The sequence below is a fragment of the Nomascus leucogenys genome, chromosome 14 (assembly GCF_006542625.1).
Source record: "Nomascus leucogenys isolate Asia chromosome 14, Asia_NLE_v1, whole genome shotgun sequence".
NCBI classification, from domain to species: domain Eukaryota; kingdom Metazoa; phylum Chordata; class Mammalia; order Primates; family Hylobatidae; genus Nomascus; species Nomascus leucogenys.
In genome coordinates this window covers 54,933,702-54,958,779 of record NC_044394.1, presented here as the reverse complement: position 1 = coordinate 54,958,779, position 25,078 = coordinate 54,933,702, and the positions used below count along the sequence as shown (strand labels likewise).

Sequence of the window (25,078 nt, the reverse complement as noted above, 5' to 3'; positions counted from 1 at the left end):
TCAGTTCTTGCCTTTTTAATCTATTATTCAAAGAAAGTAAGTTATATTGCATCTCTATTTTTTACAAGCTCTCTCAAATTTAGAGGAGGGACAGTAAACAGGATAAGCAAACAAAAAATTAATTTAATATTAAATTTTGGACACACGTAGCCAATCCAAGCCTGTAAAAAGTAACTCTAAGGTTTAGAAACATGTCTGAAGGTAATTGCTTTATCTAAAATCATATAAAAACACTTTTAAAATGGCACACTTTGGACAAGATCAAATTGTTATAGTGAATGACAGTCATCCAAAAGAATGTGTGCTGAGATGGAAAGGCCTTCTTACTATGAAGCAGACTAGAAAATCAGTGGCACTCAATTCAAAATTTGCCTGTAGAAATTCTCTGTAGTGCTCCTGGTCTCTCTGAAAAGACAAAACAAAACACACACACACTAATGATAATTCATCTGCTTTATGATTTGCATTTGCATTTAAGTAACATAAAATTCACATATTGACTATTTTCCTCATCAAGCTCAATTTCTTTGTGTGCACTAGTGACAAAGTAATTCCCCACAGAGAAGAGAACCTCCTACTCAACTCTTACTGTCTTTCAATAAGCAAGTAACCTATGTCTGTTCCTCTCTTCCAATTCTTTTTTTAAAAGAATTGGTTTTAACATTTGCAGAAAGTCTAGTGAAAGCACAGCAGAGAGAGGTGCTGGCACTGGTAAAATTTCTGGGGGTTGACAATATTTTTCTTAAGTGCCCCAGACAAGCCTTTTCAGAGCCCCTTCTTATCCCAATGGTGACTATTTTCCTATAATGATAATTAGTTCCAGCATGTTATTCTTGCATCAGTCAGTTCATTCAGAAAGTTACTCATTCCTCCTATATAATACATGACAGATCTAGATGAATGTATTTCACCTTGCAGGTCTACTTAGGAGGAAAATACTTTAAGCAAAGGGATTAGTTTCTAATCAAGAACTTCAGGCATTGCTCAGCCAATGGAGATGTATTTTTGCAAATGGAGGCTTTTCCAGTTCTCCAAGGACATCCCCGATTATGGAAGCCCTCTTTACTTTCCTCAAAGCCATTTCATCCAGAGTGATACAGAGCTCCAAAAAGTGTGTTCTCCACTTAACTATCTTGCCCTGACTTCATCTTATACTTTTCTCCACTTGAACCACATTCACTTTCTTTAATGCCTCCTGGCTTTTCCTGCTTCAAGGTCTTTGCTTTCCTCTGCAGAACATGCTAACCTCCTGTCCCATTAACTAATTATTATTCATCCTTTAGCCATGTATTTAAATATAACATGCCCAGAAGAATTGTCTGACTTGCTAGAACACACCAGCTGTGCTTTGTGCATCCTCCCTTGGCCCTTTGCCCTTGTCCTTTGTAACATTTAAGTTCCTTGTATTGACTTGAGTAAGTTTGGTCTATCTTTTCCTCCACTAAGCTTTGGGAAAGTCAGGACTGTGCTATCTTGCTCATCAGGTGTCCCCAATTACTAGCACAGTGACTAACAGAGAATAGTCTTTGATATATATTTCTGAATGATTGAATGGAATCGCATTTGAGTTTATCCTCAGTGGCTAACAAATTACCTGTCAAACCAAGCACAATTTTTCCCCAATCTGGCATTACCCATATTTGAATGGCATTTGACAATGCCTATATTTTGCAAAGTGAATAGGGCAAAAGTTTAAATGTTTTATTGAGATTTAATTTTGCATCTGATAAAATTTACTCATTTTAAGAGTAGAACTCAAGGATGTTTAGTAAGCTTACAGAGTTGTGCAAGCATCATCACAATTCCCCTTTTGAACATTTTCATCCTCCCCCCAAAATCTCTTATGCCCATTTGCTGTTACTCCCCACTTCCACTACTTTCTGTCTCTCTTGATCTGGGAAAAGCACTTTAATAAGCTACATATTCAAAATTAATGACACAGTTGGTAACATTTCTTACCACTTCCAAAAAGGTTTTAAATCCAAGCAAGGTATATGAAGGAACGAATACCATGGTGGTAATCCATATACTTAGGTCAAAATTATTGTTTAAAGTGATGGAAGACATGATGGTGGAGGCCTACAAGGCAAATTCAAATATATTGTATCAGACATACTCAACCCATTGATATTTTGTAAAACATTTAAGATGCAGGTGTTCTCATGATGTATATCATAATGTTCCCATATGCAGATATATCCATTTGGCAATGATAGTTTCTCCTTTTGGAGATAGTAGGGAAGAAGCTTTTGTTAACAAGAATACATATGATCCCCAATAGAAAATTCTTAATAAAGACTGGAGACTAAGATGAAAGCTAAAATGACCAGACTTCTTGACATGTATTATTAAATTTAATCCAAGATAAGAGGATAGAGGGATTACCCTTTTATGGCTAAGGTAACAATATTGCTAATGAATTTTATATGTTGAAAGTTACATGGCTATTATAAAAAAACCAAACAACCCATACTGTCTCTCAACCAGACTACTGTGGAGCTTTCTCATTGTCCTTCCTGCTCCATTTCTTCCCCATACCAAACAAATGACTTTTCTGAGACTGTGTATTTTTATTGTGATGGACTTATTTTATTTTACAATTTTTTTACTGGCAAATGGGAAGAAATAAGGATAATTGTTTATTTTTTTTGTTTTAAGAATCAATTGATCAGTCAAGTATGTATTGAGCACTACCCTTTGCCAGATCTTATTAATGCACTGATTATAATAAAAATAGAATCATAATTGCTAAATTCACTGAATATTACATAAATGCCAGGTTTTAATAATCTAGCATGAATTATTTAATCCTCACAACTCCATAATGTAGCTACTTTTATTATCTCTCCCTTTACAAATGAGAAATCTGGGGTTCATTCTGAAGTCCTTTAGTTCACTTAGCTGACTCCTCTTATTCTACCAGACCTCCATATTTCTACAGTTTCTTTCCTCTCTTCTCATCCACTGGAACAAGAGAGGAGTCTAAACTTTGACAGTGTGAGAGGATAATCCAGAACTCCATGTGCTAAGATGTGCTACTATACCTCCACCACACAGCATAATAGGCTGAAAAGATACTGCCTAATCAGACAGGGGTCTAGGGTACCAGTGAAGCACCACAACCCTGGGGGTATGGAAGTCCACTGGACTCTAGAAACAAATTAACTGCTGACTGTAGCTTCACTCAATGATGGAGAAACATTGCCAACACTGTCCTTCCAAATGGATCCCAGATCACCAAAGGACAACTGCACTGAATATCAACATACTATACCTTCTGACATATGATCCCATGAGGAGTAAACAAATTGCCTTAGTCCTAGGACTAGCATGGTTTAAGCTGATACTAGCTGTACGATGAAAGATAAATTCTCACAATATATATTTTCAATACATATTTAGAAATAAATTATAAGTTATTTGTATGCAAATACAAATTTTAGTGCAAACTGCTCAAGGTCTTTGTGAAGAGGTATAATTTTGAAACTTTTTAGCCTACTGAAATCAAGATGTGTTCATCAGTGCAAGTTTTGAATCAGTATTGCCAACCATGCTACTGTCTCATATTTTTTAACATGAGGAATGACATAAGGTCTGAGATTTCAAGTTATTCCTGAGCCTGTCACTATTTTTTGTGTTTTTCTGAGCAAGTTACTAAATTTTTTCCTCTATTGAAGTAGGAAATTAAGAAAATAACAGAATAATAGCATAAGTGATAATAGTAAAAATTATAGTAACAGAAAAATAACAATAGCTCATAGAGTGAATTGCTGTATTAACCAAGGCTGAAAAGAATTCAAGTAGTGCCCCCCCCGCTGAAGTTAAAGTTAAAAGAGAATACTGTCTGTCCCAAGAAACATTAACCATATCTCTTTCCCACATATTTTGTAAGTTCTGTAAGTCCCTGTTTTTCTTGCTGTGCAGCTGCAAGGTCACAAAATAAATAAGTGAAAGTTAAATTGCAACTCATATTTTTCCTAAGATGTAAGTCATGGCATAAATGACTAACAGACTTTGTTCTCACTTCTGCAAACCTGCTTCCTGCTTCACATTTTTCCCGCCCCAAAATGCTTAAAAGTTGCTCTCTTTCTTTGTTCGGGGCTCAGACTTTCAGGACACATGTCCGCTGAGCCGATATACACCTAAAATAAAAGCTCTCCTGTATCCCGATCAGTCTCTCTGGTTCCTTAATTTCCTGCAACACTATAAAATTAGGTAAATCATACTAGACAATTTTGAATTTCTTTCAAGTCTGACATTCCACCATTCTAGAAATATGTAGATTCCTTTCAGTGATAGAAAAATGAAATAAATAAATACACTGAAATAGATAAGCATAAGAAGGGCAAAGGAAAAACAATCAGAAATTACAAATATACAAATACATATTTTACTATTACACTGTGGTGTAATTTTGTTTCTATATTTTGAACAGTATTTTACAAAACGTACCTTGCCTCTGGAATATTGTCTTGCCTTATTTGAATCCATAACAACTTAAGCATAAATGGCAACAAAGGATAAAAGGCATGTAATCATATGTGTATGTGTTTTGATTTTAAAAATACAGTGTTTCTCAGTGTCATGTTTGATTTCCTGCTGTGGTCTTTTATTTGTGATAATTTTTTCAAATCACAGTGAGAACACCTTAATCACCACATTAGTCCACAAGCCTAAGAAGCAGTTTTGCATTATCATCTTTCCTTAGAAAGAACAAAGTCAAATTTCTTCTTTTGTTCATCCATTCACTTGCTGCCATATATACAAAGGGAATTCACAATATGATAATGCAGATTCTGTCTTCTGCCATGTTTTGAAGGAAAGTTCCTCTCACTGGACTCTCACTCCTTACTCCACAATGGGAAAATGGTTTCTGCTGTCTAAGCCTAGAGATGAAACTTACTGTTTTGGAAGATTCTGGCATATTAAGTTCTAGAAGGTCTATCACAGTCTATGGAATTGATGCACAGATTTGAACTCCTGGAACTTGGCTGAGAAAATCTTGTCTATAGTGTTTTCCAACCCAAAGCATCACTACAGAGCCTGCAGCCATGAGGAAATCAAACCTGCTCAGCTTCTCCACTAAAAGCTAAAAGGCAAGGGCTGAGGTATGTTTCTACCACTGATGCTGAATGCTCCCTTGTCTGAGAAATTTCCAGCTCTATACAAACTGGGATAAGTTGTGAGTATACAGTAAACCAGGGGCAACTATTTCATGAGGCACATAGCAAAAAATGTGTCCATCTAGATGTGCATTTGTTCCAGTTTGGAATGATTTTTGTGTTATAAGGGTCTACACAAGGAGTGGCAAAAGCCACAAAAAGAAGCTTGATTCCAGGATGCTGTTTACTTAGGACTGAAGGACAAGCTGCTGAAAGAGCATCTATGAGGGGCACTCACTAGGGCATCTGCAGCATCACTCAGGCTGGCAGGAGCAGACCCATGTGCAACCATGCTGGACAATAACTCTGACATTTCTTGGCTATGACCTCCAAGGTAGACTTCGTTCAGAGCTAAAACTACTGGCAAACACAAAGAATGAATGTGAATTCTTTGTTCATCTTTGCTAGATAGATACAAGAGTGCTGACTGAAAAGAAACCAACCAAATGTCAGTAAGACTGTCTTCTACAGACATCTGATCTAGCACCTGGGATTACACTGGACAATGGCAGTAAGTCTGTTGACTGAACAAAAAAATAGTCTCCATGGAAAAGATAAATGGAAAGACCTTTTGTGCACCAGATCCTTATGGCTACCTCAAAGCCAGTTTTTCTGAGTAAGGTAACCCTAATATTCTTTCTGTAGCTTCTGTGCTTCCACTGGATTGTGCTGATGGTGGTAAGAGATATAGTTATAGACGCTGTTGCTGAATACAAAGAAATATAACCCAGAGAAGTCAAACCCAAGTGCTGTCCACTGAGAAGGAACAACAGCTACCTGCTGGCCAAAAGAGTCCCAGACTAATTTCTTGTAGAAGTCAGTGGGTCGTATAGGTTGCTGCAAAAGTAATTGCGGTTTTGACATTACTTTAAATAGCAAAAAAATGCAATGGCTCTTGCACCAACCTAATATTTCTTATAGATGATCTTTGGTTGGGTTCTTCTCATGGGTTCAAGATTCCCATTCTAAGAGTTGAGAGCTGTTTTCCAGACAGACATTCAATCACCAGTTGAGGATATCAGTTAATGGAGGCCTGAAGTGTAGGACTCAGGGCACTCTGGTGTCTCTAGAGTTTCAGCAAACATTTCCAGCAAAGTTTTCCATGATTTTGAACAAGCTCTTTACTTTTATACTAACAAGTAACCTGGCATAAGTATAAAACATCTTTGGTATCTGAAACTATTAGCAGCTAAGGTTAAGAGAGACCTTCTTGAAGACTGTAGAGATGGGTTGTACTGTCAGCTGTTAGGAAGCCAATTTTCTAGTGTTGGCAGGAAGCCCTATATTCTGGAGACATAAACTCAACAGGATGTTTTAGACGTCAGGTCTTCTGTAAGATTCTCCATAAATTCTGTTCAATGGGTAGTACCTGATTTCTTTAGAAATATTATTGATTCAGTAACAGTGTTACACTTCCCTCTCTTTTCTATGGTGTAATTTTAAAGTATTGTTAATTTTGCCTACTGCTTAAGGCAGACATCTGTATTTAAGATTACATTGGAAGTTTAAAAAATAACTCTATTTCTCTATTTGTATGTATGTATTATATACTTACAAAAAAGAAGTAAAATGACCAAAGGCCACTGTTTTTTCTCCTTTTGCGAAAAATAAATGATATCATATACATCAAGAAGACAAGAGAAGCTGCATAACCAGGAGTAACTATAACCTGAGGATAAAAGAAATAATAACATAGTCAAAAACCAAATATTACTGAGGGAAAAATTAGATTACAAATTTTAAAAAACAAGTAACCTGGCAAAAGTATAAAACATCTTTGGTATCCGAAACTATTAGCATTTTATCATACATGCACTTTGCATGTTTTGTGTTTTGGTTTATTACAAAATATGAATTAAAACATCTTAACTACTTAAAATAACAATGTTAAAACGTATTATTAATTACTTTATGAAATTTGGTTTATGTACTGTGTTACTTACCAAAGCAAACACAATTTGGCTTGTAATAAGAAGGTACTGCATGTTTTCTATGTAGAAAATTAAATACATTAAAAGGAGAATTAAAATGAAGAAGCTGACGTCCACTAGTGCCTGCCCACACCAGTAAGCAGAAGTGTAGAGGCCTGAAATCCATAGCTGGGACTTAGCATTTTTCTGATTTAAGAAAAAAAAAGAAAGAAAGAAATGTATATAGATTCAATCAAAATGCAAATCTAAAATAAACACAAACACATTGGAAGAATTTTTAAGATAAATATAATCTTCTAATATTAAAAAAAATTATGCATATACTGCTTAGTAACCTGAGGCTTATAGAGCCAGTTCCATGGTTTACAAGGTGTCTATTAAAAAAAAAATATATACTGTGATAGGCCTGACTCATAACACTACTTTAGCTCATGAATAATGAAAAGGGACCTCATAATGTTCAAGGCATTAAACTCTATAAAAAAGAAGTATTGGCCAGCATGGTGGCTCACGCCTGTAATCCCAGCACTTTGGGAGGCCAAGGCAGGCGGATCACAAGGTCAGGCGATTGAGGCCATCCTGGCTAACATGGTGAAAGCCCATTTTGACTAAAAATACAAAAATTAGTTGGGCATGGTGGCACAAGCCTGTAATCCCATCTACTCAGGAGGCTGAGGCAGGAGAACTGCTTGAACCCGGGAGGCGGAGGTTGCAGTGAACTGAGCTTGCACCATTGCACTCCAGCCTGGGCAACAGAGTGAGGCTCCGTCTCAAAAAAAAAAAAAAAAAAAGTATTATTTTGTGACCTGGAGGACATAATATACTTACCTTTACCTAAACATCTTGGAGAGTTTCTGGCTCAGGATGGTGAACATTGATAGATTTAACTGTTTTGTCTGAATAATGGGCATAACTGAATACAAACATAACATAAAATTGCAATTTCCAGAGTGGAAAAGGAATTCAAGTCTTAAATTTGGCCTTTGATTTCAACATCAATGATTTCCTTCTTGTGGCTGGGAAATAATGTGGTCAAAAGATTTATAATATTTCCCTTTGAAGGTTTAGACTAATTGGAGTCTCTGAAAAATCACTGTACTTTTCAGGTGACTTTGGAATAAAAAGCATTTTGAGTTTTTAGAAGTAAATTATCTGACTTGCTAAGAATAAGGTTTAGCTACAATGTCTAAATTAAACATACATTGAAACATTTTTCTCAGAAGAAAACATTTTGAACACATAGCATCCAAAATACAGATATTGAAATTCCTGAAATTTCTTCTTTTCCCTGCTTTTTCTTACCTTGTAATCGCTGATGCTGCTCATGGTGATATAAGGAGAAATGCTACATAGAACCAAAAATAAGAAAAAGGAACCATCCGGCAGCCCAGTCCAGAGTCCTGTGTGGCTCTGAAAATATAAAGGGTAGCTTAAACTAGTGAATATTTGTTAAATGAAACAAATAATTATAGCCACAAAAATGCACTTTTTGAAATGTTGAAAAATCAAAGTAAAGGTGTAGCTCATCACCATCTATGCACAGAGGTGGGAGGGAAAAGGACTCCGATCTTCAACTCAAAGAGCAAACAGAAGTCAAAAGTCGTTTAGGACCTACTTCTGGGGATATTTCCAAAAGAATTGAAAGCAAGCTCTCGAAGAGACACCTGCACATTCATATTCATACCAACAATACTCACAAGTGGAAGCAATCCAAAAGTCCAAATTAATGGATTAACAAAATGTATATGTATATACAAACAATGGATACTATTCAACCTTAAAAAGGATCACTTGAGGTCAGGAGTCTGAACCACCCTGACCAACATGGTGAAACCCCGTCTCTACTAAAAATACAAAATCAGCCACGTGTGGTGGTAAATGCCTGTAATCCCAGCTACTTGGGAGGCTGAGGCAGGAGAATCGCTTGAATCCGGGAGGCAGAGGTTGCAGTGAGCAGAGATCGCCCCATTGCACTCCAGCCTAGGCAACGAGCAAAACTCCATCTCAAAAAAAAAAAAAAAAAAAAAAAAGAAGGAAATCCTGTCACATGCTGCAACATAGACAAACCTGGAAAACATGCTAAGTGAAATAAACCAGTTACAAAAAGACAAATATTCCACTTATGTAAGGTATCTAAACTAGTAATATTCATAGAAACAAAGTAAGATGGTGGTTTCCAGGGGATGGGGAAGGGGGAAATGTTTAATTGGCATCGAGTTTCAATTCCGCAAGATGGAAAAGTTCTGGAGATGCATTTCACAATAATGTGAATATACTTAATACTACTCAACTGTACACTTGAAAACAGCTAAAATGGTCAATTTTATCTCATGCATTATTACCACAACAAGAAAATAATAATTCTGAAGTTAGGACCTTTGATGAACATATAATTCAGGCCTGAGCAGCCTGTCTTTCTGAGCAAACCCAGAGATGGAAACCTCAGTAGCTGGGTGGATGTATTCTTTGGAAGGATAGCAGCATGAGCCTGTCTCAAAATAATTCTGCAGTGAGACAGGCTCATGCTGCTATCCTTCCAAAGAGGAAGGGTAATCACTGTCTCTTTCTGCTACCCCTCTGGTTCCACTTTCTGGAGAATTCCCTTCAGACACCCCTTCCCTCGAGTCACCCTGTGCAGCAGACCTGTTTACATGATTAGTCGGTCATACTCAACTCATGGAGGTATATGTCTGTCACGAACATCTCAAGTACTGTATATTTCATCCCCATTGTCCCCATGGCTTGCAGAAAACCTGCGCTTGCATATACTCCCAGCACCACTGATTCAGTGAAGCCAAAACTGAACTTCACACTTTTGTCACAAAATGGACTTCCCTTTGGATGGCTTCGTTTCTAATCCTGCTTCTTGATGTTTCAGACTTCTGGTGTGAAACAGTTGGAGTCAGCTTTGAGAGACCCCTGCTGGTATCAGGTAGGGTCTAACCAGAAAACCATGACTACGTTAAGTACTTAGAGTGCAATTCCTTATGACATGGTTAGGTGGGTGATGAGCATCCCACAAGGATGGTGAAGTGAGAAGCAAGCCATTGTTGCTTCTGGGCTTCAGGAACAGCAGAAGGAGGTGATGTGACTGGAGCCCAACGCAGGGGGTCCTCTGCTCTTCTGTCTCCCACCACTGCTTTCTGGTGTCCAAACTGTCTGAAGCCAGACTATAGCCAACTGACACAGAATCCAATGCAGCCTGTGTGTTTTAGGCTCCCTCACAACATACAGCAACTATGAGCAGGTGAAGAAATAAATCAACAGATAGCCTCAGAACTGGCAGATTCTCCTTCATATTAGTCTGTCTACTACACATTTAGTCAATGGAGGGTCCACTAACTAATTATAATAGATTTATATGTAACCAGGGTTACAAGTGCTCCTGATTTCCAAGTCAGTGTTTGCTTTTTTCTGTTTCGCTCTCTCATACACTTCCACAATCAAGTATGTACAACTTTTCAACACACTGCCTAGAAGACTGACAAAATATTGAAAAGTATTCCCTCACGATAATTATCTGATAACCTGGCAAGAAAAAAAATCCTGTTTTGTTTGCTATAACCCATTTAAAATATTAGGACAAAATAATAATTTTCAGGCTTAACAATCACTTATGGATATTTAAAAGCTAAAGAGAGAAAACATAGGCTATTTGTCCAATTCTTAATTGTTTAGACTCAGTAAATCCAATACTTACAAGAGGAAATGGGCTTGACTCAATTCGAATATGTTGTGTGTGATTAAACATTCGAAGTAGCCCATTGCTGATAATATTCATAAGAATCGGAAAACAGTGCAATCTCTTGGTATTACACACAACTGAAAATCTATAATCCTTAAAACAGAAACAAATAAATAATGTTAATGCTAAATTCTTAAAGAACAAAGGCAAGGTTTATGTATAAAAGATCCTAACAGTGACAAGTGCTTGTTGTATGTCCATCTTCAAGAGAACTAAACTTTTTGAGCTTTACCTTCCTCATCTATGAAAAGGAGATACTAAATGGGTTGTTATAGGGCTTAAATGACACTCTATTCATGTACATTAAGCTCTAGCACAGAGTCAGCATACAATCAATATGAATTTTTATTTGTATTACTAATTTTAGATAATTTTGTCTCCATTTTGCTGATGGGGAAACTTCAGTTAGTAGAGTTTAAAAGTCTCCCTGACAAGGAGACGCTGTCAGTTTATGATGAAGAAGCAAAGGAAGATTGGGCACGGTGGCTCACACCTGTAACCCTAGCACTTTGGGAGGCCAAGGCGGGCAGATCACTTGAGGTCAGGAGTTTGAGACTAGCCTGGCCAACATAGCAAAACCCCATCTTTATTAAAAAATACAAAAGTTAGCCAAGTGTGGTGGCATACATCTGTAATCCCAGCTACTTGGAAGGCTGAGGCAGAAGAATCACTTAAACTCAGAAGGCAGAGGTTGTAGTGAGCCGAGATCACACCACTGCACTCCAGCCTGGGTGACAGAGTGAGACTCTGTCTCAAAAAAAAAAAAAAAAAAAAAAAAAAAAAAAAAAAAAAGCAGCAGCAGCAGCAAAGGAATGCTGGCCTTCTGGATAGGAGATAAGCATGGAGTTCATCAAACATTCATGCTTACCCTGCCAAAGAAGCATTTCCCCACTTCCTAAAGCAATCTTTATATTTATGTACTTCATGTTTAGGAAAATGTTCATGAATCTATTAGAAGGTTTATTGTTTAAATCTTACCACTAGTTCATGCAGTAAATATGTGAGGTACGTAACATAGTAGCTGACAAAGTAATTTCCCAAAACTGGCACAAAGGGATTACATTTTTTATAGCATATTTAGTTTACATAGAACTGAATTCAGTAATACATCTTCAAAGGCTTTTCTTTTTTAAAAATTTACTTTGTAGCAAGAAATAAAGAGGTAGCTTCACTTAATTAGGCCCCTTGCTTTTATTAGAATGCAAATAAGACTGAAGAGTTCTTAAGATTAAGATGTATTTTTAAACCGAGGACGGTGGCTTATGCCTGTAATCCCAGCATTTTGGGAGGCCAAGGCGGGAGGATCACCAAAGGTCAGGAGTTCCAGACCAGCCTGGCCAACATGATGAAACCCACTCTCTACCAAATATTCAAAAATTAGCTGGGCATGGTGGTGCCTGCTTGTAATTCCAGCTACTCTGGAGGCTGAGGCAGGAGAGTCACTGGAACATGGGAGGCAGAGGTGTAGTGAGCTGAGATCATGCCACTGCACTCCAGCCTGGGTAATAGAACAAGACTCTGCCTCAAAAACAGTATTTTCAATAGTCTTGTTCTCTGATGAATCTCTATGGCTTGACTCTTTTAACCAAATTGGCATATGCTAAGGTAGCAGACTGAGAATACTTTTTTCTCAGGTATTTCATGTAGATACTATAGTATTTAATGTATTTTCTCAATATATAAACACAAACTTTATTCAGGTAGTTAGCTACTGAATGAAATTCCTTAAATCCATAATTATATTGGTTGATAATTATAAGCTATAATATTTTTATTGAGTTTAAACAATACAATTAAATTTAGATCCTTTCAAATGTAAAAATTATCTAATTCAAAACAAAGCTAAGATAGAAAATGTTTTACAAAAACTTGGGTAAACTTCACAGTTTATTAAATAACAACCCAGAATGTTTTTCTGAGTCAAGTTGCTGTATACTAGCTTTAATTTCTGCAGTTTTAAAACAGCTAAAATGTAGTACTTTTTGTTTTTTTTTTTTTTTTTCAAAAAAAACAAAAAGGCAAACATACCTTTTGTTTGCCAGAAACTATGATAGCTCCATTGTATGAGAGGCCATCAGTACCATTTCTGTTTTCAAAGTCATCTACTTCCAAAAGTATATTTTGATGTTTCAGTGATTTTATAAAATCTTCAATATTTGATTCTAATATGAAGTTAATAAGAGAAGGCCACAGAAAAGTAAGAAAATACATATCAAACTTTAAAAATAAGTCATATACATAAATAAAGTTAATATTTATGGAATACTATGTATAAATGTCTTTCTTTGGGTATCACAATAATAATATTGACCCACACTGTACCATCTTCTATTTAGCAAATCTTAAACCACAATGAATTAGCTTTATAAATCTGGTTAATGCAAATTAACATGTAATCATAAAAATAAGCTAATTCTATTGTATGACTTTTGGTAAACAACAACAACAACATTTGAATTGAATAATCTGTGGAGATACAATAATTTTATGAGGAGTACTTCAGATTATCCAGCCTCAAACAGGCAATGATAACATTCTTCTCTCTCCCTTGTTCTTCCAAATAATGGACAAGTAAATATATATGTGTCTGTATAACACATACATATGTTTTACTTTATTCTAAACATTTATGTACATATTCCATACATGTATATTGTATAAATATAATCTTTCTTAGGAAATGAAAAAGGATGTCATCATCAGATCAAGGTTTTGGATATGACCCTAAAGAAGAAAGTAGATGAGAACATCTGACTGAGAAATACGAGCTGAGAAAAATCCATAGCCTAGAGCACACCGGAGCAAACTGAAGGTAAAACCAATTTCCAGGATACCTGAGCTCAGAGTGGATGAATGCAAGGGGGTAAGGTAGGCTCTGAAGCTATAGTCAGGGTCGTGAACTATACCTGGAAAAAGATGACCTCTCAGGCCCCTCCCCACGTTCCGCACAGAACACACAGTAGCCGCAGTTGTCCCCAGGGTAAGAGTCCCATATTTACTTACTAAGAGACATTATCTGAGGAGCACAGCTGGGCAAACCTGAAGTAACTGCAGACAATGACAATAATTCAGGCAAGATGGAAGGAATAAGAGGAAAAGAAGGACTTTTTTTTTTTTTTTTTGCCTTTGAAATGGGAGTTTACAGTGGGCTCTGGGATTGGAAAAATAAGGCCAAACCTTAGATGAATTAGGATCCCTCTACCAAGTGATACAGGGACATGCACATAGAAAATAAGCTTTCCATGCACCTTGAGCAGCCACACACCCCACTCCACCTCCACAGTCACTTGAGGTACAATGCCATATGTCAACCCACATTCACCTAGGCAGACGGGGATTCTCACATTAAAAGATTAACATGTTACCAATAATTGGCAGATTTTGAGAAAAGAGGAACAAAATGGCATAGAAGCTTCAAACGTAAACCATAAAATACCTAAGTACAGAGACAAAAAAATAAATTAATTAAAACAAGCCTACTGTCCTCAAGAGTGACCAAAGAGGAAAAGAGAGACCTGATTTACTTATCTTATGAGCTCATAGGTAAAGAAACCTTTCTAGATCTCAGAAATTAAATGTACAATTAGCATTTAGGGTAGTGAGGTGAATAACATTTACTTTCCAAAACCCAAATGGAAAACAAGAAGAAGAATGAGAAACAGAAAGGAAAAGACCATCTTTGTTTAAAGAGGTCACCATAGGCCTGAATCGCAAATCCATAGGAAAATCAAATGAGTGAGGAACTCGGCAAGGGAAGACTCTTACTGTAATTTTTTTTTAAACATCTGAGGTACTAACATAAAAGTTCCTTATTCAAAGTTAATTAAGCAATTAGAAAAAAAACAAAGAAACAATTACCGACTGGGCGCAGTGGCTCAAACCTATAATCCCAGCACTTTGGGAGGCCAAGGAGGGCAGATCACTTGAGGCCAGGAGTTCAAGACCAGCCTGGCCAAAATGGCAAAACCCCATCTGTACTAAAAATACAAAAAAAAAACTTAGACGTGATGGCACGCACCTGTTATCTCAGCTACTTGGAGGCTGAGGCAGGAGAATTGCTTGAACCTGGGAGGTGGAGGTTGCATTGAACCGAGATTGCACCACTGCGCTCCAGCCTGGGCGACAGAGCAAGACTCTGTCTCAAAACAAAACAAAAACAAAACCAACTACCCATTGTTTGGGATAACAAAATAAGGCGTCTTCCTGTATCTTGTACTTAATGAAGGGGTATGGGGAATAGATAGGCCATCTTCACATGGTAACCAGTGTGTATTGTCTTCATGGTATAGGTTAGGCTGCTGTGTAACTAAGGGATCTCAAAATAGAATGGGTGAGCCAATATAGAAGTTTATTTGTCACGTAATAGCTTAGGGTAGTTAGGTAGATAGACGTCTTTACTCTCCCAGGTTATACAGTGACCCAAGTTCTTTTTGTCTTGTCCTCATCCCTGTCATCTTCAAAATCAGAGTAAATATGCACTGTTCCTCATAAGGTGTTTTCTCTAAATGAAGTTTAAATATCCATTTTCTTCTCTTATAACTTACTTTCCCCTGCTCCTGTGCTATTCAACAATAAAAATAACTTATTTCTGGATTTAAATTTTATTTTTCTTTTCACCTGTGTTATTGATGATCAACAGGCTGGTACGGGGTTCCTGAGGAAGTTGTCCAGGAGAGAGAAAATACAATTCGGTTTTAAATTCCCAATCGTTCTTTTCATTTAACATAGCATACATTATATTTTCGACAATCAAAGGGAACATTGCGATTCCAAATACCAATAATCTAAACAATAAAGAAAAATTAGCATATGAATCTCTAGGAATTTTATTTATTTAGTAAGACATTCCACAAGTATTTGTTGAGTGCCAAGCCTGCCTTATGCCAATCATGATTCTAGGTGCTAAAATTCTGAAGATAATACCCTAGCATGCTACACAGTACCAGAAGGCATTACTATATAAACACCAGGTTATCAAACCATGAAAACAAAACACACCTGCACGTATAAGCCTAATCGAGTGTGAACATACAGGTATTCCCACTGTCAGAAAAATTAAATGCTGAATTTATCCACCCCGTGGCAGGAATGTCAGATACTGTGTTCTAGTTTTAAATTATCTTCTGGTTTGAACCTCTTTTGAAACTCATGATCTAACAAAACCACAGTACTCTGCTACTCACAGGGTCAACAACACTTTCGTTTGACGTTTTAACTTTAAGAAACGGAGCCGTGCCATGGCAAAGACTTGCATTCTCCAGAGGCCCATGTCACTCACAGCTGTCTCCATTTCAGAGAAGGAAGAGTGAGGCAGCTCCATTTCATTGAGGCTTTCTGAGTCTCTTATCATCTCCACTTGTTCGAAATCTATACACACACACACACAAACACACATGTTATAATATTAATGCCATCCTGGAGGCATCACAGATTTTCCTTAGTAATATTAAAAATAGTATTACATGGCCAGGCATGGTGGCTTATGCCTGTAATCCCAGCACTCTGGGAGGCCGAGGTGGGCGGATCACCTGAGGTCAGGATTTCAAGACCAACCTGGCCAACATGGCTAAACCCTGTCTCTACTAAAAATACAAAACTTAGCTGGGCGTGGTGGCAGGCGCCTGTAATCCCAGCTCCTCAGGAGGCTGAGGTAGGAGAATCGCTTGAACCTGGGAGGTGGAGGTTGCTGTGAGCCGAGATTGCGCCACTGCACTCCAGCCTAGGAGAAAGACAAGACTCCATCTCAAAAAAAAAAAGAAAAAAAAAAAGTTTTACATTTGTTTTTATTTTTATAACCCATTCAAAGGAATTATTTAGACAACATTTTTCAATATTTATGAAGTTTATACTTCACCACTGCCATCTACATTTTCTTTCTATAGTTAAGCTTTTTAATTGCCAATGGTGATAAATCTTAAAATTTTAAATAAAACAAAGTTTTAGATTGCTTGTGATTACAGTGCAAACAATATAAGAAACATATTATGATGTCCATATTCTATACTCAGTGAGAAAACATGCTGAATTCATACCAAAAGAATAATTCACAAAAATGGTGATTTCGTTGTGCCCAATCTTTGAAAAGCAAAGAAATTCCCAAGAGTATGATTACTCTGAGGGATTTTTAAGAAATCTTCTGCATAAAATAGCCAATCATTACCACCTAAATATCTACGACTAAGGTATCAATCATTTAGTAGTATAGGGGAAAGATCATCAGCTCTGAACTACCAGATCTGTACATGAATCTTACATCTGTGATTGGGGAAAATCACTTAATTGCTCATAGGTCTGATTTTCTCATTTGTAAACCAGTGCCAATGACACTTCTTGGAAAGGTTATTATAGGAAAGATAATGTTGAAGGCATATATATCAATGTATATCCATACATTAATCTAAGTGTATGGCATAAGAGGAGCTCCATAATGACAATGATTATTATCACCATTAAAATATACAAGAGTGGATACTGAGAATTCTCCCCACTAAGACTTTAGTAGAATTTTGTATATTAACAAGCTAAGAGCAATTTTTATTTTTAAAAAAATCTGTTGAGACCTCATTCCCCTAATTAAGAGCCTTTCACAGCCTGAAGGTATCTAAGAAGCAGGGAACATCTGAGGATAGGAAATAGTTTCCAAAAGGAAACTTGGTAGATGCCATGAAGGGATCTGTGATCAGTCTTAGTAATGATGCTAAGAAATAGTGACAGCCCATCTCAAACAGCAGAGCCAAATTTGGAATGAAATCACATTTCTTAGTGTGAATCACCCGTAAGAAATTATAAATACCAAATGACACATGATCATTTGGGAATTGGTTTTCTGTGAATTATACAAATGGCTTTACCTTGTTTGATAGTTGACTGTCCTTCCAGTTTCATAAAGACTTCATTTAGAGTTGACATGGAAATGTCATAACCTGTCACTCCCTGGTCAGAACACTTATCCAGATCACTGAAAAGATCTAAGGCAAAAAAATATGAATAGATACTTTGGAAAACCACATCGAGAACTAAACCAAGTAAATTAATACTTATTTAAAAGATGATACACAATATTGTTAAGAAAATTATGTCTTTGGAGTATCACAGTAGTCAAAAGCAAAATTTCATGAGAATGCTCTCCTTCTCTGAAATGACTAAGAAAGACCTCTTCCTCCATCCTCAAACTGTCTCACTTCATTTTCCATTCTCAGTTTATGAGCTTTCTGCAGATTTATCTGCAGAAATCTGAACAATCAGAAAGACCATTATCTTCTCACCTCCACACTACAAACCCATGTATATCTCTACCTATATTGTGGGTCTTCTTTCTGTGTAAGTCTTTCAGTGGTTTCTCAATGCATTTAAAATAAAAATCAAAGTCAATAACACAACCTCTGAAGCTCCAGAAGAGCCTGTCTCCATCTATCCACACAGCCTTACCCACCTCCATTTGCCATTCTGCTCCCTCACTCATTGCCCTCCAGCCATCCTCCTTTCCCCTCGACTTGGAGTGCCCTTGACCATTTTCTTCTTGTGGCCTTCAGTGACCACTCTATATAAACCTCAGCCAGACATCAGTCATCACTCTAACTCACTGGCCTTGTTTATTATTTTAGTGTACAATTGTTGAAAAATTTTGTGTATTTTGTGTGTCTACTTTTCCCTATCTAGTTAGATGTAGGCTCCATGAGAGTAGAGACACGTATCTCTTATTTAATGTGGTATTTCTAGTTCCTGGAGAAGTGCCTTTTATATAATAGTTTCCCAGTACACATTTATTGGGTAACTCTTCTATGGAGATACTTGCATGAGACTGCAGGATTCTAGAAGACTCTTATATGCTCCTTTCTACTTTGGGTGGGAGGATGGGCCAATGACATTATTGAGAGGAACGAGGTGGATGAGACTATAGCAAACACTGTGTTTCCCTGTGACCTGCACATGGCAGCAAGGGACCTGGGAGTCCCATGTTCAGAAACGGACATAAGCATGCCATTAGACAGCAGAGGCCTTGGGTCTGTGTAAAGAGGCTGCCATGGACCAGGAGGTCAACACCAGAGACTCTAGCAAAGTAACATATTCCAGTGGTGATACCACCATATAATTCCTTATTCTCCTTCTCTGACCAAAAATGAAAGTGGACCAGTTGCACCTCACAGGGCCTTAGTCCAAGAACAAAATAACATGGCATAGTCCACTGATCTGAGAAGAACACCAACTTCTATGCTACTGCAAGGACACAGAGAGCTGCCACATCGGGGAGTGAAGCTAAAATCTGGGAATTCCTGAGTATTTGCCTAATGAAACCGAATTATGCAAAAGAGCTTATTTAAGGTAGGTCTATAGGGTCTTTGTTATACCTTTAACAAACTAAATGTTTAAACCAAAGGGAAGCTGTTTAAATCAAAAGATACTGAAATACATTTCCTCATTTGTAAGATAGGGGAAGTTATAGCACCCATCTCATAGAAAGAACAGTTGTGAGACCTAAAGGAGTTAATATACATGAAACCATTAGAACAGTGCCTAACACGTAGAAAACATTTCACAAAGAGCTAGTAATCTTTAGGATTGCTTATCAAACAAAATCTGAACGGGTGCTGCTACCCAATTGGCAGGGAACCGAGGGTTGAACACTTTTATAGACTACATAAGTTGTTTTTCTCTGCAAAATAATACATGCACAATTAAAATAGAGTAATCCTGCCTTATCTACAGTTTCATTTTCCACGGTTTCAATTATCTACTGTCAACTGCTGTCTAAAAACATAAAATGGAAAATTTCAGAAATAGTTCATAAGTTTTCAGTTGTGTGCCCTTGTAAGTAGTGTGATGAAATCCTTCACCATCACACTACATCTTGCTCAGGCTCAGGATGTGAATCATCCCCTGTCCAGCAGAACCGTGCTATACCCGCCTGTCACTTAGTAGCCCTCTGGGATATCAGCGCAACTGTCACGGTATTGCAGTTCAAGGCACCCCTATTTTACCTAATAAGGGTCCCAAAGTGCCAGAGTTGGATATACCCAAAGTGCTGGCAATTTGGATATACCAAAGAAAAGCCATAAAATGCTTCCTGTAAGTGAAAAGGTGAAGTTCTCAACAAGGAAAAAAATAAATCTTATGCTGATGCTAAGATCTAACGTAAGAATGAATCTTCTGTCTGTGAAATTGTGAAGAAGGCAAAAGAAATTTATGCTACTTTTGCTGTTGCACCTCAAACTGCAAAAGTTACAGCCACAATGCGTGTTAAGTGCTTAGTTACGATGGAAAAGGCATTCGGTGTGTAGGTGGAAGACATGAACAGAAATGTTTTCTGATCGATGGCAATTAGGTTTGATTCTATCCATGGTTTCAGACATGAACTGGCGATCTTGGAACTATCTATTCCTTGTGAATAATGGGGGGCTACCTTACAAAGAGATACCTGTAGCAGAAACCTTTATGCCCCACCAACATCTCTTCTGCATTCACCTGTACATGGTAAATCTGCTTATTAAAAACACCTACCTGAGGTCCTTTTTCTGTACTTGGAAGTACTCTAAGCTCATGTTCAGAGTAAGCCAGAACTATGAGAAAGTTAATGCTCTCGCAGGCATCCCTTAATCAACAATGGATAGGGAACAGTGGGTAAGAACCCCAGCTTACTCATCCCTCTGGTGACAAAATGCTGAGCCCACTTACTTCATTTATTTCCCTCCCCGGGGCATTGCACCTCAATTGCTTACCACAGTAATCTGCTCCAGAATTCAGACTTCCCTGGCTGCCTTCCCTTCCCTCTCTCCTGTCCCCATTATCTGCTAGTGCTTCCACGAAGCAACTACCCAATAAATCAGTGGGACTCAATCCTTCCTCTTGAGTTCTGCTTCTCAGGTGGCCAAAACTAAGAAAAAGTCTAAATTCATTGGACAAACAAAATTATTTTAATAATAATGTGAACATTTTTTCCCAAATTTCATTTCATTGTAATCATAGTTGAGTTACCTGGAAATGTATTTGTCCTTTCCAATGGCAAAGTATATACAAGCTTTTCTTTGTTTTCTGTTTTTAATTTAGCATCGGGGATGTGATGAGTAATGAAGGATGTTATTTGTTCTGGATTACATATTTCATTCCTATGTAAACTAATATTTAAAAGAAAAGATAAGTCATTTGCATTTTCTCCACCACTACCACAAAAGAAGAGCTTTAATTGAACACCTAGCTGTTGAGCACAACTTTACTTGGCTTTATGGAACAAAAAGATGAGTAAATACTAACATGATAGTAATCTATCAGTTTGAAAATTTTATAATCTATATATAGAAAATATATCAGCTCAGAACAATTACAAAATATACAAACAGATATATAATGTAAATGGAACTATATAGAGTTTTATATGTATAGTTATAGATAAATGTAGGAAGGTGAGAATGTTAGGAAGAAGAGACTTCTTAGGGAAAAATAATTATTATACCAGACCACATCATTAGCTAGTAGAGAAAATCTGGCCCACATGTATGCTTTGTTTGGCCATAGGATTATTTTAAACAATTATTTTAGCCTGGATATACAACAATATGGTTTGGCTGTGTCCCCACCCAAATGTCATCTTGAATTGTAGTTCCCATAATTCCCACATGTCATAGGAGGGACCCAGTGGGAGGTAACTGAATCATAGGGGCAGTTACCCTCATGCTGTTCTCATGATAGTGAGTTCTCACGAGATATGATGGTTTTATAAGGGGCTTTTCCCTGCCTTCACTCTGCCGCCATGTGAAGAAGGGCGTGTTTGCTTTTCCTTCTGCCATGATTGTAAGTTTCCTGAGGCCTACTCAGCCACGCTGAACTGTGAGTCAATTAAACCTCTTTCCTTTATATATTACCCAGTCTCGGGTATGTCATTAGCAGCATGAGAACAGACTAATATATACACTTTTTTGTTAGCCACAGTTATCATTACTCTCTGCCCCTAAATTCTCTCCTCGTTGATACTGGCTTCTGAAATTATTTGCCTTTTTGCCCTATGAAAGAATGAAAACATATTCCAGAATTCTATGGATCGGCTGAGGAACATGTGGGTAGGAAGAAGGTAGAGGTTTAGGCTGCACAGAACAGCTACCTGGAAAAGTGGCACATGAAATAGTCCTGCTGTGAAAAGTCAGGCTTGGTTTATCATGTTGAAATGTTGCCAACGATTAACATTGTAAAGACACAGGAAGAAGGAAAGTAGGAAAAGTATTCAGGAACCACTGATCAATCCAGTATGGTAGAGATGAAGCATGAGGCCAGTTCTGTTTCATAATTGTCCACCTTTTTCATATACCAGTATTGAAAACACATAAATCCAATCTATTCCCAAAGCCTTTACCTTAGGTGATATCCAAGACTCCACCTTCTTTTCAAAAAGATAGAAGAACCTGCACACTTCAGTCTCCCATTGGACATGATCACTTTTCTATCTGAATGAAAGAAATCAAGTGAGAAAAGATATTGGGGATCATTTCTTCCTTCTCTAGTAAAGAAAGATGAGGAGCCAAGGCTCGGAAGTGCGAAGGAGAAGTATTCAACGGGGTATAACTAGATCTAGTGTGCATTTTAACATTCGACACATTAAAATTGATGCATTTAAAATGAACTCATGATATTATTCAGCCATAAAAGAGAATGGAACCATGTCTTTTGCAGCAACATGGATGGAACTGGAGTCTATTATCATAAGTGAAACAACACAGAAAGAGAAAGTCAAATACTGCATGTTCTCATTTATAAATGGGAGCAAAATAATGGGTACACATGGACATACAGTGTGGAGTAATAGACACTGAAGACTCAGAAGGGTGGGAGAGTCAGAGGGGGATGGGGAATGAGAAATTATTTAATGGGTACAATGTACATTATTTGGTGATGAATACACCAGAAGCCTAGACTTCACCAGTACATAATATATCCATGTAACAAAACTGTACTTGTACTCATTAAATTTATACAAATAAATTAAATTTAAAATAAAGCTCATGAACACCAGTCTATCTGCACCTTCCAATACTTTCTGAAAAAAAAAACACATAAATTACATGGTATACTGTATACTCTGATGCTAAAGAATGGGTGTCTATTTTTCAATTAAATATATATAAGATTTGAATGTTTAAATTAATTGATAGCTGATTTTAAAAAAAGGTAATCAGAATTTTTCATTAGTTGTCACTACCTAGCAAATGTACAACCAGAAAGGAATTCCACAGTGGCACTAGACTTCTGTCGTCCTCCTGACTGCTATAGAATGTAGGAACATAACCGTAATGAGAGCAAGGCTTTTACCCTGGGAATAGACCTCACTTCTAAATTCCCCAATTGCATCATGGTAATACTGAGATAAAACCAACAATTACCAGCCAGGATGTCAGCCTCATCCATGGACTGGGTACTGAAAAGGATCACATGATCTGCTCTACGCTCTCTCATGAGGCTCCACACTTGATCTCTGGAAAAGGGATCCAATCCAGTAGTTGGTTCATCTAAGAGCAAAATCTACAGAGAATGAAGATATATAAAATATGTCTCTCTTTCACATTAACTGTATCCAGAAGACAGCATGAAAAACAATAAATACCATAAAATAATAACCATCCAGCCATTTTTCTCCAATATACTTCTATTTATAGTTAAACATAGCAGGTTCTCTCTTGATGCATTACAATGAAAGCTCTACCACTTTTAGTGGTAAAAGAACTTGACATTTTGCAGACATTCGACCTGCTTCCTTCCCCATGCATAATCTCACTTACTTGAGGATCTCCTAAAATGGCAATCCCAAAAGTCAGCTTTCTTTTCTGTCCTTCACTTAAATGTTTAGCAAGGTTATCTTGAATGTTTTGCATGTCCAATTCCAATAATATTCGTTGTACCTATATGAGAAAATATACAACTTTTAAAATCCAAAATGAAGAAGACATTTATGCAGCCAAAAGACACAGGAAAAAATGCTCATCATCACTGGCCATCAGAGAAATGCAAATCAAAACCACAATGAGATACCATCTCACACCAGTTAGAATGGCCATCATTAAAAAGTCAGGAAACAACAGGTGCTGGAGAGGATGTGGAGAAATAGGAACACTTTTACACTGTTGGTGGGACTGTAAACTAGTTCAACCATTGTGGAAGTCAGTGTGGCGATTCCTCAGGGATCTAGAACTAGAAATACCATTTGACCCAGCCATCCCATTACTGTGTATATACCCAAAGGATTATAAATCATGCTGCTATAAAGACACATGCACATGTATGTTTACTGCGGCACTATTCACAATAGCAAAGACTTGGAACCAATCCAAATGTCCAACAATGATAGACTGGATTAAGAAAATGTGGCACATATACACCATGGGATACTGTGCAGCCATAAAAAATGATGGCTTCATGTCCTTTGTAGGGACATGGATGAAGCTGGAAACCAACATTCTCAGCAAACTATCCCAAGGACAAAAAACCAAACACCGCATGTTCTCACTCATAGGTGGGAATTGAACAATGAGAACTCATGGACACAGGAAGGGGAACATCACACTCCAGGGACTGTTGTGGGGTGGGGGGAGTGGGGAGGGACAGCATGAGAAGATATACCTAATGCTAAATGACGAGTTAATGAGTGCAGCAAACCAACACGGCACATGGATACATATGTAACTAACCTGCACATTGTGCACATGTACCCTAAACTTAAAGTATAATAAAAAATAAAAAAATAAAAATAAAATAAAATCCAAAATGATTCATATTGTGCAATTTTAACCACTCATTAAAGCAGTCGATATTTGTTATGGGACCTCTTTGCCTAAATTTTATTCATAACAGGGCAGATAAATCATTGAAGAGAATTCTGTGGTCATGATTTAATTTGGTAAGTGGTTGGCAGGTCAGTTAATCCAAGCATGCCCTCCTACCTCTTGTTCCACTTTCTTTGGATGAATCCCTTTTATTTTAGCAAACAGGCTGAGGTTTTCCTTCACGGTGAGTATGTCAAATTGAACATTGAATTGAGGACAGACGCCAGTTATCTTTCTGATTTCCTCCAAGTCTTGCATTTCAGAGAGATTTTTATTATAGATGGTAACTGATCCTAAGAATAGAAGTTAAAAATAAAATTGGCAAGATAATACATTTTGTTAATATTCATAGATCTCATTTAAGAAAATATTGGCATATATTCACAAATGTCTAAAATAATTTGTGAACAACTACTAATTATTCTTGACATAAATATA

General features: G+C 37.2%; 1 protein-coding gene across 5 annotated transcripts in view; it reads right to left on the bottom strand.

Moving 5' to 3' along the window:
* The window catches only part of ABCA6 (ATP binding cassette subfamily A member 6), a 61,624-nt gene that overhangs the window by 10,478 nt on the left and 26,068 nt on the right, over positions 1–25,078 (bottom strand). For all 5 annotated transcript variants that reach the window (XR_004033427.1, XM_030828406.1, XM_030828408.1 and 2 more), the window contains 15 exons: positions 24,758–24,933; positions 23,600–23,719; positions 23,204–23,342; positions 22,180–22,270; positions 20,811–20,950; positions 17,690–17,806; positions 16,022–16,205; positions 15,456–15,622; positions 12,867–13,000; positions 10,794–10,931; positions 8,396–8,503; positions 7,106–7,279; positions 6,718–6,831; positions 1,960–2,079; positions 328–405 (listed from right to left, as the gene is read on the bottom strand). Coding sequence is in view for 4 of the 5 variants with exons in the window: in XM_030828406.1 (XP_030684266.1) it covers positions 328–405; positions 1,960–2,079; positions 6,718–6,831; positions 7,106–7,279; positions 8,396–8,503; positions 10,794–10,931; positions 12,867–13,000; positions 15,456–15,622; positions 16,022–16,205; positions 17,690–17,806; positions 20,811–20,950; positions 22,180–22,270; positions 23,204–23,342; positions 23,600–23,719; positions 24,758–24,933 (2,000 nt within the window). In the remaining variant the exon portion in view is untranslated. The remainder of the gene's footprint in view (positions 1–327; positions 406–1,959; positions 2,080–6,717; positions 6,832–7,105; positions 7,280–8,395; positions 8,504–10,793; positions 10,932–12,866; positions 13,001–15,455; positions 15,623–16,021; positions 16,206–17,689; positions 17,807–20,810; positions 20,951–22,179; positions 22,271–23,203; positions 23,343–23,599; positions 23,720–24,757; positions 24,934–25,078) is intronic.